A 17,794-nucleotide genomic window follows, 5' to 3' on the forward strand; every position below is an offset into this window, starting at 1 on the left:
GGACGGACGGACTGACTGACGGACGGACGGACAAGTGCAACGCTATATGCTCCCACATTGTGGGGGCATAAAAAGGATCAACAACAACAAATATTTAGATAACTATACAAAATATGCTAAAAACAAATCTCAAATTAAAAGCATATTGTAAATTCCATGTACATTATAATAATAAAATAAATCTGAACACACAAGAAAAACTTGGTAATAGTTTGTATAAACAAAAGATCTATATTTTATTATGATACATTTTGTATATACATGATTGTGTACCTATTAAATAGATATTTCTTGAGTGTATAATTTAACACTGTTTTGCACATCATTTAGATGTTGAAAATACTAGTTCATTTTTGTGCTTACTAAAAAAAGAAATATACATATATATATTTTTGTTTTGTTTTTATTGAATTTCAAGTAAATCATATGACACCTTACCAAATTTACTGTTGCAGGTATTCTAGTAATTGTACATTATTTTAGACACAAAAGGACACCCTGAGTAGAACCACTGACCTAGCTAGCTGGATAGCTTCCTCATATGAAAAATTTCAAGGTACCAGGTTTGAGCCTAAAGAAGGGAGTTTCATATGTATAATCAGGCCATATTCAGGTCCTATGTTTACCAAAGATAAAGTTTCAGGATGAAATCTGAGAGGAAACCAATTTGAAAACGAGAGTCAGGACTGCAGCAACAGCATCAGCTTAGTGGGCCTTTAATTAAAGTTTTGTTACTAAATTTTCATGAATTTTTTCTTATTAATAAAACTATATGATTTAACTTGAGTAAATTTTTTTTTTTTTTTTTTTTGCAGTTTGAACTTATTCCTAAATTTTATCCCAAACAAAGGTGTTGTTGAAGAGCAATACATTTTTTTTTGTATATGCAAATTACATAAAGTTTATTTGGTACAACAATATGTCAACATTACAAAACAATGGAGAAGAAACGAAGATAAGGTCGACTTTTTTAACCCTGAATTTTACAATGGATAAGGACTGATATTATAAATATATGCTTTTTATTGCAGGACTGTAACAGCTTAATTGAGAAATTAAGAAAAAATTAAGAAAAAAATATGATCCGACTTTTTGTTGAATAAAAGAAAAAAATTTACAATGAAAATTTGATATCTATTTAATGGTAAGCATGATACATGTATATGCAATCTCATTTCTTTTTGTCCCTCGCAAGTATGAAATTCCTATTGTATGTATAAATATGTTAACAGTCTCAATGGAATATATAGAAGGAGACTCCAGGCTGTCACTGCAGCTTTAAAATACCCGGTCAAATACAGTAAAATAGCTGTCATCTACATTATTATTCATTAACAACATATACATACATACTTTGATTTTTTTCTACGATACATTTTGACAAAAAGATACTTAATTGTTTACATCTATAATTGACTAACATTCATTATCCTTTCTGGGCTTTCTCAGTCATTTAACAAATTGCGTTAACCTTGGATATGCACACAATTGTCGCCAAAATACCAATCATAGAAATCTACGTCCAACAGCCAGAACTTTCTCAAAACACAAAAAATGCCCAACAAGCCCAAGGTTGCCATGTGCTACTTAAGTCTGTCTGGCTCCCCAAAATGCTAGTAAAAAATCTATGATGCTCCTTTAATTAAATGGAACCGTCCCACTTTTTGGCATCCACCCCACGACCGAAAATTTTTTCTGGGAAATCTTTTTTTTGCCATTTTGCCCGGTTTTACTGGACAATTTTTTTGTAGTTTCACCTGCGGGAGAGAAATTGATTTCTATTGTAATTGTCTATTTTGTTCTATAAAAACTCGTATAGATTTTTACATAATTCGAGCACCCCACTCCCAGCTACCCTGAAATACAAAAATATTAGTTCATAGATTGTTATTTGTTCTTTGCTACATTTCATAAAAAGTCCTAAGTGTATCCAATTCCCAAGTCCTAGGAATAAGACCGATTTTCAGACCAACTTTAGACAGTTTCAATTGAAGCAGATTTGTCTTAAGTTTAAGGCTGAAGACATTAATTATATTTATTTTCCAGACAAAAAGAAAGAAAGAAATATCACAACCTGTGCTTTTTCCTTCAATATGTCAATGTTTATTTGTCTTGCTAACCAGAAGGTGAAGGAGTCATAACATGGGAGTCATTATTAAAGTTTGGACATTTTCTTGAAAAGCGAAATTGTCCCAGATTTTTGTCTTTAGACTGATATTAGACTTAGGACTTTCTATGAAACGGACCCCTTCAGTCGCTATTTTGTTCTTACTTCTATATGTGAAATAGAAAATTATTTCAAAAAGTTTGTTGATGCAACTTTGCTTATGAATTTTTTCCACTTGAATGAAGATACATACAAATCAAAGCACTTTCTTTCAATGAATATTACTGGTTCTAACCACCAAAGACAAAAATTATCACATCATGTGATGAGAGCTTTAAAAGATCGTGAATGTTGTAATTAAGGGTGTAAACACACAGCGAAATTTTATATATGTATATAATAATGCTTCTAAAATAATTTTCAAACAGCGAAGAATATGTAAAATATGTACTGCAAATATTTGTGCACATTATATGTAATCATTATAATATATGCTTTCATTTCTTCCTGAAAAATTTAACATAGACTTCATAGAAAATAAATTTCTAATTATCTCCCTTTATTAACATGAAATGTAAATTCAGTAATATCTTTACAAATGGAACTTACAATATTAATAAATCTTCATTTGAGCATTATATTTATGATATAAAACCATAAAAAATGACTTACAGGATCTTTAAGCTACATTACACCAATCAAAGTGTAAATGGTCATCATACAAGTAAAATACAGAACAAAGGTTAAAAATATACATGTAGTATGAAAAATTCAACATTCAAAACATTTCATGTAACCTTAAAGAATAAAAAAATATACACTACATAAGAAAGTTATATTATACGTTTTTGTAGTTTTTCCTATAGTGCCATCCGTAATCTCGGGTTCTTTGTCACCAAATGACCAGTTGATACTGAGTGGCCGTGCCTTTTCTACAACACGTGTTGTATCCTAAAAATAGAAAAAAACTTTCATCAACGAAAGTGGGGCATATTAATAAATAAATGTATTAAATAATTTGGGTTTGAGTTGTACTCGGGTTGTACATGATGTATAAGTCAAGTTGTAATTTCAAGAAATCAAATCAGTATGGAAGAAGGTTAAGTACAAGATAGAAATTTCATTAATTTAATTGTTAAAGAAATGGTGTATTTGTTTGTTTGGTTGTTTTTAATTCCAAACTTCAATTAATTTTTTATTGTATATCTGCGGTAAGTCCAACTACCGGTAACTACATGTATCTCTTCTGGATAACTATCCGGTTATTAAAAATGTTTCCACTAGTGACCAACCTTTTATCCAATATGGTATCTAAGTCAGTCAGGTAGGAGAAAAATAATCATTACACTTAATGTCCTTGATCGATTATCACAAGGAAATTTTCCTTTGCCCGACCAGGCATTATAATGTTGGCTGACGGACTTGAAATTTTTATCTTATCTTATCCCCCAAAATTATAATGGACAGTTCCAAAAAATGGGTAGCTGGACAAGTCCATTTAAGAAATTCAGAAGATTTAGGGTTTAAATGTATGACTAACCTGGTGTGAGGTGACACCTAGATCAGGATGGTTGACATGGTAACCACACGGTAATTGAGACTGTAGTGGTGTTGTGCTATGATCTATACGACAACATACGGCCCGCGCCAAATGACCAGCATTATATAGATTCCCTGTAACAAAAAAAAACATTAAAGATATACTTTGCTCAAATTTGATGTTATAAACTTTTAAGCTGCACAGTCTCTTTGTAAATATTAAAATAAACATGTTTTCACTTCACAAAAAGTAGATATGTTATGTTTAAAATCCTAAACACTATAGATGGTCACAATATGAATACAAAGTGTCATTAAAACAAGAGGGCCATGATGGCCCTGAGGTCGCTCACCTGTATATAGGCCCCCCAGCCCCCCCCCCCCCCCCCTCAGGGCCAATTTTAACCCAAGGGCTTTTATTTGAACAAACTTGGTTCCATAAGAAGATGTTTCAAGCTAAACATCTAAGTTCTAGCTCATTGGGTTTTTTAAAAGAAGATTTTTTAAGTTTTTACTGTACACATATAGTTAATATCTTAACTCTAGCTATTTGGGTTTTTTTAAAGAAGATTTTTTAAGTTTTGCTATACACATATAGGAAAATCAATGACCCCCTGGGGCGGGCCAATTTTGACCCCAGGGCTTTAATTTGAACAAACTTGGTAGACACCCCTTAGAACATGTTTTCGTGCTAAATATCTTAGCTCTAGCTCTTTGAGTTCTTTAAAAGAAGATTTTTTAAGTTTTTACTATATGCATATAGGGAAAATCAATGACCCCCTGGGAGCGTGGCCAATTTTGACCCCAGGGCTTTTATTTGAATAACTTGATAACTTGGTAGACACTCATTAGAAGATGTTTCATGCCAAATATCTAAGCTCTAGCTCTTTGGGTTTTTTAAAAGAAGATATTTAAAGTTTTTTCTTTCGGAGAGTTCTGCATGGAATTAAATTCTTTGAACAATTTTTAAAGGTGACCACCAAAGGAACATTCCTGTGAAGTTTGGATGAAATTGGCTCAGTGGTTTATGAGGAGATGTCATCTAAAGTAAAAGTTTACGGACGGACACCAGACGGACGCTGGACAAAAAGCGATCACGAAAGCTCACCCTGTCACTTTGTGACAGGTGAGCTTAAAAAGTGTGTACAATCAAACTTACAAAGGAAATTTTTATTTTGATATCTGGTAAGAAAAAGTAAGCATAAGAGTGAAAACTATACCCAAAACAATAGACTGTAGATAAACCGGTTCGTATACTGTTGATAAAAGCGCCCCCTGTAGACCTAACACATTCCACTGACATATCTTGTCACTACACGACATTACCCGGAGTCGCCCCCCTTGTTGTATACCATCGTAAGTCTGAGTGACAAATTCTGGTTCCACTGGAATGGTTCCCTCTCCTAATAAAAAGTACAAAACGTCAAACAGTTCAGTGGAGAAGATGTGGTAATGATAAACGGAAATAAAAATTTTGATCAGACATAATTTTTATTTTTATTTCTCTTCTCGTTATGGACTAAATTTTCCCATTTGGAACCTCAGTCACCAATATTTAGTTTTCTTTTTATAAAGACAATAATTGAAAGTCAACCAGAAATGTGGTGGATGTTTCTGATGATAATTCTGATTTGCCAGTATCGTGCTGAGCATCGAAACATCACAGTTGTAGAATCATATGCAAAAATGATGAATTTCAAAATATATAAACTATTTTTTTGTATTGTCTCAGACACCTGAAGGTGATAAAGTTGCAAATAATGTTACTTATGTGATGTCCTTAGGGACAAGTTTATACCGCAGTGAAATTCAGCAATTATTGTTCTTAGAAAAATTGCTTAAATCTTATCATTTGGTAAAGTAAGTGTGTCCATGCCAAATCCCCTCCCCAAAGGCCCCATCCCTATCTGAATTTATTATATGCTTAAAAATAGAATATTGAGAAATATTAATGAAATAAAATAAATATTTTCTTTTTGTTTAAATTTTCACAAAAAAAATTAATTTTCACTGCAGTGAAATGTATTTTCCACATTTTCACTGGTAACTTGCCAGACTACTTTCTTTTAAATTCAGCTGATACATAAAATGAAGGGGTATGTTTTTCGAATCATAAGGTCAAAAAGAGAGTGTATAATAAACAGAAAATTCAACTTTTTCAATAAGTTTATTTTTATCTTGTGGTATGAAAATCATCATATTTTATACCATTCAATGACATGAAATCCAGTATATTTACAAGAAACTTGAATATCCTCTCTATATATTTACAACTTTTCAGCCTGTATTATAAAACGGACAAGTGACAGGGATATATATGACCTAATAAATTTCGACAACGGTGCTTTATTATAATTGGCGTACACTTTTTATTTTAAGAAGCATGCATTATCTGAGATATTGAACTATGTTTTATACCCAATAAATCCTATAACTGATGTATAACAGTAAAGGAAAATTAAATGTGCACGCCTCCAGATGAGCCAAAATATTTCAAAACAAGAGGGCCATGATGGCCCTGAGGTCGCTCACCTGTATATAGGCCCCCCCCCACCCCCGGGCCAATTTTTACCCAAGGGCTTTTATTTGTTTATTTGAACAGACTTGGTAGACACCCATAAGAAGATGTTTCATGCTAAACATCTAAGTTCTAGCTCATTGGGTTTTTTAAAAGAAGATTTTTAAAGTTTTTACTATACACATATAGTTAAAAACAATGACACCCCTGGGGCAGGGCCAGTTTTGACCCCCGGGCTTTTATTTGAACAAACTTTGTAGATATTTACTTAAAGATGTTTCATGCTTAATATCTAAACTCTAGCTATTTGGGTTTTTTCAAAGAAGATTTTTAAGTTTTTGCTATACACATATAAGGAAAATCAATGACCCCCCCCCTGGGCGGGGCCAGTTTTGACCCCAGGGCTTTTATTTGAACATACTTGGTAGACACCCATTAGAACATGTTTCATGCTAAATATCTAAGTTCTAGCTCTTTGAGTTCTTTAAAAGAAGATTTTTTAAGTTTTTACTATATGCATAAAGGGAAAATCAATGACCCCCTGGGGCGGGGCCAATTTTGACCCCAGGGCTTTTATTTGAACAAACTTGGTAGACACTCATTAGAAGATGTTTCATGCTAAATATCTTAGCTCTAGCTCTTTGGGTTCTTTAAAAGAAGAATTTTTAAGTTTTTACTATATGCATATAGGGAAAATCTATGACCCCCTGGGGCGGGGTCAATTTTGACCCCAGGGCTTTTATTTGAACAAACTTGGTAGACATTCACTAGAAGATGTTCCATGCCAAATATCTAAGCTCTAGCTCTTATGGTTCTTTAAAAGAAGATTTTTTAAGTTTTTACTATATGCATATAGGGAAAATCAATGACCCCCCGGGGTGGGGCCAATTTTGACCACAGGGCTTTAATTTGAACAAACTTGGTAGACACTCACTAGAAGATGTTTCATGCTTAATATCTTATCTCTAGCTCTTTGGGTTCTTTAAAAGAAGATTTTTTAAGTTTTTACTATATGCATATAGGGAAAATCAATGACCCCCTGGGGCGGGGCCAATTTTGACCCCAGGGCTTTTATTTGAACAAACTTGGTAGACATTCACTAGAAGATGTTTCATGCTTAATATCTAAGCTCTAGCTCTTACGGTTCTTTAAAAGAAGATTTTTAAGTTTTTACTATATGCATGTAGGGAAAATCAATGACCCCCCGGGGCGGGGCCAATTTTGACCCCAGGGCTTTTATTTGAACAAACTTGGTAGACACTCACTAGAAGATGTTTCATGCCAAATATCTTAGCTCTAGCTCTTTGGGTTCTTTAAAAGAAGATTTTTTAAGTTTTTACTATATGCATTTAGGGAAAATCAATGACCCCCTGGGGCGGGGCCAATTTTGACCCCAGGGCTTTAATTTGAACAAACTTGGTAGACACTCACTAGAAGATGTTTCATGCCAAATATCTAAGTTCTAGCTCTTAGGGTTGTTTCAAAGAAGATATTTAAAGATTTTTCTTTCGGTTGCCATGGCAACCAGAGTTCTGCATGGAATTAAATTCTTTGAACAATTTTCAAAGGTGACCACCAAAGGAACATTCCTGTGAAGTTTGGATGAAATTGGCTCAGTGGTTTATGAGGAGATGTCATTTAAAGCAAAAGTTTACGGACGGACGACGGACGGACGGACGCCGGACGAAAAGCGATCACAAAAGCTCACCCTGTCACTTTGTGACAGGTGAGCTAAAAAATAAATATTGAGAAAAATGTACTAAAATTTTAAGGAAGGTAAAAACATTCAAGATCCAAGTTATATGTTCATGTTATGTGTGGTTTAAGACGGATTTTGCAGTATTTTATTAAAATATTTCTACTGCGTTACTAACCAATCAGGGCTATTTTTGCATACTAGTATGTTTACGAGCTTTTGGTTATTTTCTTGGATTGTAAGTGCTGATTTCAATATGCAAATTACTCAATTTGTTCATCTCACAATAATTTTACTTTTAAATACATTTCCAAAATTTTCATGAAAATAACCATGAATCAGGAGGCTTGCTACTTTAAAGAAAAATCACCACATCATGTGTCGAAAAAAAGGAATAGCATTACCATTTTCCTGTTTTGCTCTGAGTAGACCTTGAGTTTTTAAATTTGAGAAGACAGGACGATGTTCACTTCCTGAGCAACAAGTTCCAGCTGCCCCTCTGTCACTGTGTTGATAGAAATAATACACTTTTATTATCTTATTATCCCACATATACCAGTATTTAAGCAATATTTTTTTATCATAATTGACCGCATTCAAACATGTCCAAAAAACATGTCCAAAACTATCATTAAAACCATCTGCAAAAGTTTGATAAAGATAAAAAGAAACAGGGGGAAAAAAATCCATTATATTTGATCTGGTGATCTTATTTGTGATGCATAATGACCTATGTACAAAACTTGTTCAAACTCTAATTAAGGCATACTTTACGACAGATTTTGCTAAACTGAGAATTCTTTAAAGTTTAACAAAATCTAAATTATAAAAACTGACTGCAGGCCAATCCTGATCGCTCACATATGATTGGCTGAAGCTCTTAATTAAGAAGCCACATAATGAATTTAAAAAGAGTAAAGCAACAAACTCTACAAACCTGTGGGTAAACAAAGCCCCGTCACCACAGGGGGCTGTAGATATATACAAATGAAAACTTATCCCCTCTTTGAACCTCCATTTTCTCTGTCTGCTCTTTTCAATGATGGGTAAATCTTTTGTTCGAAGTAGATAATATAAAAATCTGGAACAGAGATAATATTATATACTTTGAGTGATAAATATTTAACTTCCTCAATACACAAAATTTATTATGAAAGATATGTATAATCTAAGAAGACATCAGTTTACAAACCATAAAATTAGTTTCCCTATAGCCTACTTGAGTTTAAATGAATATCTCTGTCATTATTACCTTTTAAATCCCCTCCTAGCTAAAACTTCAGCATGTGAGTCGTTGAGCACCGTCCCGTCATCTGTTATATGACTTCCTTTCACACATCTGTTACCTGAAATAGTGCAGCTATAGTGTAAGTTAAAGTTTAAAGTGTAAAGTTTCTTGCTCAAGGAGACAATGGCTTGCCCCTGATGGGGTTTTAAACCTATGCAGCCAGCGATCTATAGATTTCAAGTCTGGCACTTTAACCATTTGGCCATGCCATTACCTCTATACTGTTGCCTGATTTACTTCAAAGATTCGTCTTGATATCTCTTAATTTGACAATGGACAGTTCAAAAATGGGAGCTGGACAAGTTCATTTAAGATATTCAGCAGGTTACAAGGGGTGTTCAGGAAATAATGAAAATACCTTATTATCTCCCATATTAACTGTTGTTTTAAGGTTATTTTATAACAATCCCTCAATATACTCTCCTCCTTTCTCTACACAAAGAAGCAGCCTTCTGCGCCATTTTTTTCCCAAATGCTTCTCAGTACTCTTCTTTAGATATACCCCGTAACTATGAATTAATGCTTTTGATAGGTCTTGTTCAAGCATATATTTGTTTCCTGCTTTCCAAGTTCTTTCAGTTTAGAAAATAACCAGAAGTCACATGGTGCTAGATCAGGACTATAGGGGGAATGTTGGAGAGTTACAATCCAATTCTCTTACAGGTACTGAGTTATGGCCCCTGTTTTATGGGCGCTATTTTCATTATATACTCACATCCCTTGTAAGGAATAAATTTAATCAAGGTTATCAAATTCCTAATTGAGGTAAAAACTTTTATAACAAAGAAAATTTAATGCACAACAGGTCATTGTTGATATCATAACATACTAAAGCTGCAAGGATTTTGTATCTGCATGTGCAATGGCAGCATAAACTTTATTGATATAGACTAATACTTCATAACATTTGTCTTCAAAAACAAAATACATTCTAGCAAACCATTTTGAATCGTCAATTACTGTCCTTTTCAAACATACAAGATCATTTCAAAATTTCTTTTTGTTTGTTTATCTAGATTTTAAACAAATTTTAACACATTTTTGGTCATATTTCTGAGGCCAATCCACCTAAGAGGCTTTCCTGGATAACTAACCAGTAATGACAATTTCTCCACAAGTAGCCTACATGATTTCTGGACAGCAGTGTGAGATAGATGACCAATTAATGACCACTAGACTTAATCTTCGAGACCAATTATTGTAATGCAGAAACTTTGCCTCGACTGAGGACGGCAACAGCCACCCCTGGACTACATATTTGTTGCTTTCCCTATTAAGCTAAACAGTCAATAATAAGTTACTCCTGTACAAAAATCATATTGCTTGCTTCAAACATAGGCTACCTGGAAAAAAATTGAAATATATTTACAAGCTTCACAATTACCTGAGCCAACACTGACCACCCTGTACACACCAGTCTCTCTGTCTAACATTACTATGGCAGATGTTACTTTCCTACCAACAAGAGATTCCGGTGTCTGTAGCAATAGTTCATCCACTTTACGTCCTGCAGCCATAGCTACTTTATCGTAATGATTAACAGCCACTGGCATGACACTGTTTGTGGTATTTGACTGAAAACAAAATGTAAAACATAAATCATATATTAAGACATCAAAGGCCCAATAAACCTCAGAAATTCTTCCTTAGAAAAAGCAAACAATGTGTTTAATAAGGATTCTTTCTAGTTTCCCTGAGCTATAGTCTACAAAGGTTGTGCAAGGTTATCTTTCTGTTAGGTTTAAGACACACTTATACTTTTGAGATCATTTGGGAATTCCCAGCTTTACCAGTAGAGGAAGATGTTAGGTGCACCTTTGTACATTAATCTAGGCAAAAAGCAGGCACCCGAGTAGAACAAAAAAAATTCTGAAAACTAGCTGGACAGCTCCTTATATTGAAATATCCAAAGTCTCTAGCAGGATTTGAACCCACAGATGTGAGGGGTCATTGGTTCAAATTCATCAATCTTAGTAACTGGGCCACTGATCCTCATGTCTTCAGGCAGCAGCAAAGTCCCTGTGGAAGATAACTACTATTGTCCACAGTAAATAATTAAAATATTTCATGAATTCTAAACACTACAATTACAGTATGTTACCTGTGTGGTGACAGCTTTTGGCATTAAGTACTGTCCTCTCTCGGCTAGTGCTTTCAGTACGGCCTCGGCAGCTTGTACATTGCCTTCCTTCTTACTGGCTGCACTCATTACAGGGAAAGTCTCCTCCCCAAGTACAGCATATACATTAAATCTGATTGAAATAAAAAAAGTAAGCACTATGATTGCACTATTACTTCATTTGTTTGTTTTTCTATGATTTAAACTGATTTTTTTATTCCGATTTTGCACACGTTTTGGGACATACCTCAGCAATCTAACCACCAAACCAGCTTTTCTTTTTCTTTCCTTATTCAGTTTATTTCACAACTGACTGATTTATTTCCAAGTTATTTCAAAATGTATCTTTTTTCTTTTCTTTTTTTTTGGGGGGAGGGGGGGGTGGGGGTTGTGGGGTGTGTGCATTGTTTTTCTATCACAGTCATTTGGCGACTTTTCAGCTTTACTGTTGGAGGAAGACTTCAGGTGCCCTTCTGAGCATTATTTCAGGTATGAACAACACAAGCATTCCATAAGCTAGCTGGATAGCTTCCTCACATGAAAGAATCCAAAGCCACTATCAGGTTTCGAACCCACAGCGGTGCGGGGCAAGTGGTTTAAAGTCAATAACCTTAACCACTTGGCCACAATCGCCAATCTACATATGAATCTTTAAATAAACAAATGTTAGGTGTGATATATTTGAAGAATATACAGATATACTTACACAGGTTTATGTGGCGGTCCAGTTTGACTGGATTCAAACCTCAATTTAATACTTGATTTCTGGGCATATTCATTCAGAACACTGACAGGGTTTTTTCCTGGAATGCCAAGTGTTGATTTGGTCTTGACTTTACCTACAGGTAGCGCAGATGACTGGAAAATAAATCATACACTGCAACTGAAAACTGAAATAGCTATATCATAACTTATAAAGTTTTTTTGACAGGGTATATAGCTTCAGTATAAACTTTGTAAGCTTATTCATAAGACACAAAACATAAGACTTAATATTGAAATATTGAAATATTGATGAAATAAAATGTGTATTTCCATTTTCTGTATTTTCACTGTAAAAAATCATTTTTCACTGCAGTGAAACATATTTTCTGTATTTTCACTGGTGTCACATCATTATTTACATATCTGATTACATCATTACTTACCCCACCGATTACATCATAACTTACCTTAGTATCTGGGAACAATGCTTGAAGTGCACCTTCCTTCTTTAACTTACTAAGGGCAACACATGCTGCAAGTTTCTTTGATTCCTTGGCACTTCCACCTTTCACACTTGGATACACTTGGCTACCTAGCTTTACTGCCATTGTAAATCTAAAAATACACAACAGAATTCCATTACTAAAGCTTAACCTGCTAGCAGCAACAGATTTTTCACATAAAATAATTCTGTGTGATTGGTAAGGCAGTAAGAGCCAATTGATTTAAACTTTGAGTAAATGACATATACCACTGGCCATGGAGACTGTCATATGTGTTTAAACTTTAGTAAAATGAAGGTATAGTTAAACTGAATAATATATTATGGTACAACCTCTGCATTGCAACACCCTTTGGGAGACAAAGAATATAGTTGTTGCTCAGATGTGTTGTTCTAAGGAAGTTTACATTTTTTGTTAAGTATTCCTTTGGTAAGATTTAAAACTGAGGTTATAGCTCTACAAATGGCCACTTTGCCGAGGTTGAACTGTATTTGATATAAAATAGAACCATTATTGTTCTACAAAGGGCCTCTCTACAGAGGTTGAACTATATTTGCAGTGTATTTGATAAAATACAAAATAGAACCGTTAAAATTGCTCTACAAAGGGCATCTCTATAGAGGTTGAACTGTACTTGACAAAATGCAAAATAGAACCTATCACTTACATGGGCATGTGAGGTGGTCCATCTTGTGAGATAAGATCAAAACTGACTTCATGCTTAGCAAACTGTCCATACTCCATGAGGGCAGAAACGGGATCCTTGTATGGTATGGGGTTGGAGATGACCTCCTCTGAACTTTCTACTGGCGGACTCTCTGCGACCTCGTTACATCCCGATGAACCATCACCCTTTGTTATAGATCAATAATTATGATATCATTAAATAAATTATCTTAACAGCAAGAGGAAATTTTCACATATAAATCTACATTTATGACAGTGAGTGGTGGCGTTCCCAAGTGGTTATCCTGTCAGAAAGTGGTATTTTGACTTCCATACAAAAAACTATATCACTATAATTTTACTAATTGCCAAAACATAAAAGAAGCAGATCACTCAGCTATGTTGTTAATGAGTATCTTGTTGTAAAAACTTTAACAGGACACCAAAAAAAATTAAAAAATTGTGAAATAAAAATAATAATCATTTTAAGGCTTTATGGGCCTTTAAGGGTTAAAAATACAATAGGCAACATACAGATGCATTTTGTACACTGAGTAGCTGAAGAGCTCTTTCAGCCGCTTTTATCCTGGCTTCATGTTTAGAATTTCCCCTTTCATTACATATTTCTGTCTCGCCAAGCCGGGCCACAGCAACAAATCTAAAATAATGGATTACATTTAAACAATATTAGTATAAAATAAGCATGTGACAAATTTTCTTTTATCAAAGAACACTGATAAATATGAAAAGTGGAATAATATATAATAGAATTGAGACCTGTCACCAGCATCAATGATGAATACAAATTAAACAGAAATAATCATGTACAAAGTGTATACATACACAGGTTTATGTGGTGGACCACTCATAGAAACTATATCCACCTTGGGAGGCTGTCGATGCTGTACCCCATACTCCTCAAATGCACTGATTGCATTCTTGTTCAAATTTTTTCTACCAGCCATGTTCATGTCTGTGGAAATATAAAAAGTAAAAAATCAATTTATTGCAGAGACATAGATAACATCTATGTCTCTGCTTATAGCTTGTATGGTAAAATTGCATTATTAAGGGCCAATATGGAGCCAAAATTTGGCCCCGATTCCACTTACCAAAGTTCATATACTTTAAAGCCTCAGGCCAATATTGGCAGACATAAGGCTATTTTTTTCAGTGAGTTGTGTTTTGAGCAAAAGTAACCAGTTTCATATATATCTCTGTATAAATTGTATGTAAAATTGCTCACAGGTGGTATGTATAGCAGTTAACTTTGGTGTCAAAGGATATGTTAATCGGTTGAAGCTTATATTGATACAAAGCTAAGATGACAAAGCTTTTCAATAGTGTAAAAATTTTGAAATTCTGACAATCAATTACAATAAACTGGCAGTTCCTTAAGACTTAGATTTTAATATTTATGTTTGGATATTTTATTTTACCAATCAGTCAGATAGTGTTTACATTTAGATTAACCTCATATGAAATATCTAAATTAATTAATCTAAATCAAGTACTAATAAAAAAATATTTAATTGGTATACTTTTTTTACATGTTTGTTTGTTTGATTGGGTTTTATGTCACATCAACACAGTATAGGTCATTTGGCTACGTTCCAGCTTTACTGGTGGAGGAAGACCTCAGGACCTGGTGCCCTTCGTGCATTATTTCAGTCAAAAACGGGCACCTGAGTAGAACCTAGTGGTGCAACGATATACCGGTATACCGGTATATTGCAATACAGTCTCAGGTCGATACGTACCGCGGTGCAGCTGCCCTGTATTGCGGTTTTTTCTTTAATATTTATGCCGAAATAACATGAATGTAGAAACTTCAATTTTGAATCAGTAAGCAACGATTTACGACATCAAAAACAAAACATCAATGAAACATGAAAAGATTGCCGACACTAGTCGATCCCTGTGATGTATAAAGAAACGCCGCCGCGAACTTTTCCTGACGAAGCTCTTTGATCTTACCGCGCGAGTAGCAGAATCATGTGACGTCATTTTCAGAGTGCGGCTTTGATCACACACAGTTACACAATTTAAGTTAGGACTGATTAAAATTGTTGATTAACTGAAATAAAAAAATGGAAAAAGAAGATTTTGAACTAATTGAAAATGAGAAAGCTAAAAGTAAAATATGGGTGGAATTCAACTTAAAAAAAAGAAAATCTACAGGAAAAATTGAGGACGGCGTAGCCGTTTGTAAAAAATGTAAGATGGATATTCGCTACAGCGGAGGGACCACAAATCTAAATACACATTTGACTCGACACCACAAAATCAATCTGCAACAAGGTGCATGCAAGTCTGGTACTAGTTTGATCGCGGCAATAGTGTCAACCGTAAAGCAGCCGACAATTATGAGTTCTTTTGGGCAGACTATCAAATACAAGCCTACAAGTCAGCGGTATAAGGACATAACGCAAGCCGTCGGAAAATTCATTGTTAATGATCTTCGACCGTTTAGTGTTGTCTCAAATGATGGATTTAAGGATATGATCCGTGTTTTAGACCCTAGATACGACCTACCGTCACGTACGTACTTTTCAGAAGTTGTTGACATGTTGATATTTCTTAAGAAAAACATTTAAAAAGCCTCAAGGACACAGGGTACTTATGCATTCTATAGATACATGTATGTGTTCTAAAAGAATAATAAGAAGAGTTGAAATATAGCTTACGTTTTACTGTTTTCTTTAATTATTTTAGTATCGCAATACAGGCTGTCTATATCGCAATATATCGCAATACGGGTTTGGCTGTATCGTTGCACCCCTAGTAGAACCACCAACATTTCATAAGCTAGCTGGATAGCTTCTTCAGTTGAAAGAATCCAAAGTCACTGTCGGGATTCGAACCCACAGCGGTGAGGGGCAAGTGGTTTGAAGTGTTTTTTTTAAATGTGATATGAACTTCTCAAATAAAAAAGCATACCGTATATTGAAATTATATTTACTTGTTGTTTTTGATTAGTCCAACACTTTTATATTGAAGCATTTATATAAATCTACTTAGCCTTGAGAATTACTCCTCTTACATATTTGAGCTTGTTTGGTCTCTGTGTAGAGAATTGACTAATTAGCAACTGAAATACCCAGGGTGAGAGTCGTTTCATCGAACTGATCTTATATTATAAAACAGGTAGTGGTTTCGGTGAACTTAATTTATATAGTGCAAACTATATCTGTTGTATAATGGGCACGTCAATTATCGTGGTTTATCACACTTTGTCATGCAATTAAAGACAAGATATTGAAAACTTAAACCTATTTTTTATTATTTTCTTTGGTATAATAAAACCTGAAAAAACGAATAATGATTTAAAATGTTTTAACAAAATATTGATGATAAAAAACTTCATATATATGAACCATGTCTACTTTGCCTTTAATTACTATATAACATAAGATAGACGAAACCACTTTCACACCTCTTCATAAATTAAGTTCGCCAAACCACCATAATTCAAATACCCATACATCATACATGTATGTAGATTAAATATAAAAATGATCTAAAATCTTTATCTTTTATCTACCTTGTACGATAGCCTAATATTGTATTGGCTATTAAAATACCGCCGTTATACTTCTTGTCATAACCATCGATTGATCGGGAGAATCATATCAGAGCCATAGTTAATGTATCTATGTCTCTGATCATATCATACACATATCTTTATCCGAAAATTATGGTCGAGTTTTGAAACACTTTAAATTCATGTGGTTTTTAAAATACAGGTAATAAAATCTCCATATTTCAGCAGATGTCCAGGAAAATAATACTTTATAGTCATCACAAAACATATGCGCTAAACAATCGTTAGATGATTCTATAATTTAATATGTAAATGTAATTCATACTTGCGGCTTTCCATTGACTGCAAATGGTGTAAGTCATAAAAGGGACATAATTACTGATTACTCGTAGAAGAATAAAAATGATTCGCTCCGATAATCACTCGCACCACTTGAGTGACAATTTCCGAAGAGCCTCTACTAATAAGATGCTTATAATAATTTGTTTCCCTAAATACGCAGTTTTCGTGTTCAATATTTGACATACATGTCGAGAAGCATTAATAATGTAATACAATTTCAATTCATTTTTAATGAAATATTTAGAAATAAAGTAAATATTTTCATTTCTTTATTTCCTCTGCAAACATTTAATTATTTTCACAGCAATTATGAAACATATATATCGCAATTTCACTTGTGTCTAGCCGGACTATCTTCTTCTTAAATTCAGCCAATACACAAAATTAAAAGGTCACAATCATGTCATAATAAATTATTTTGCGGCCAATATATTCTCTATAGCTTATCAAACATTGTTATAAAATGTAGTTTGTTGGCTTCTTGTGCGCCGTGATGCCCCGATTATTGTGCGCAGTTATAAGCTCATATTTATAAATACAAGAATAAGTAATTTGGCAAAACTGACGTGCCAACTCTTGCTATGTATATCATATTGTTCCTTAGAAACATATATTTATTAAATTCTTTAGAAATGTCAGACACGTGTTTAATAATGTTTTAATAATGGATTGAGAGCATGTAAGACACATAACTGCTGAAAAAAAGTAGCGCTAAATGTGCAATAATGTGTCGTAAAGGTAGCAAAATGTAAACAAAGTAGTTTTTT

At 33.9% G+C, this 17,794-nt stretch overlaps 1 protein-coding gene across 1 annotated transcript; it reads right to left on the reverse strand.

Annotated features, from left to right (window-relative positions):
• Positions 1 to 1,801: 1,801 nt before the first annotated feature.
• LOC132722439 (double-stranded RNA-specific adenosine deaminase-like) lies at positions 1,802 to 17,064 on the reverse strand. The gene is made up of 15 exons (XM_060706946.1): positions 17,011 to 17,064; positions 13,985 to 14,114; positions 13,676 to 13,799; positions 13,143 to 13,327; positions 12,440 to 12,587; positions 11,974 to 12,125; positions 11,250 to 11,400; positions 10,533 to 10,722; positions 9,113 to 9,206; positions 8,798 to 8,941; positions 8,265 to 8,365; positions 4,867 to 5,049; positions 3,648 to 3,781; positions 2,952 to 3,058; positions 1,802 to 1,856 (listed from the first exon to the last, which is right to left on the reverse strand). Exons 1-15 carry the CDS (start codon positions 17,045 to 17,047, stop codon positions 1,802 to 1,804), a joined length of 1,935 nt encoding a protein of 644 aa, XP_060562929.1. The 5' UTR covers positions 17,048 to 17,064.
• Between the last annotated feature and the right edge of the window lie 730 nt (positions 17,065 to 17,794).

This window comes from Ruditapes philippinarum, unplaced genomic scaffold (genome assembly GCF_026571515.1).
Source record: "Ruditapes philippinarum isolate M1 unplaced genomic scaffold, ASM2657151v2 ctg8557_1_1_1_1, whole genome shotgun sequence".
Taxonomy (NCBI): domain Eukaryota; kingdom Metazoa; phylum Mollusca; class Bivalvia; order Venerida; family Veneridae; genus Ruditapes; species Ruditapes philippinarum.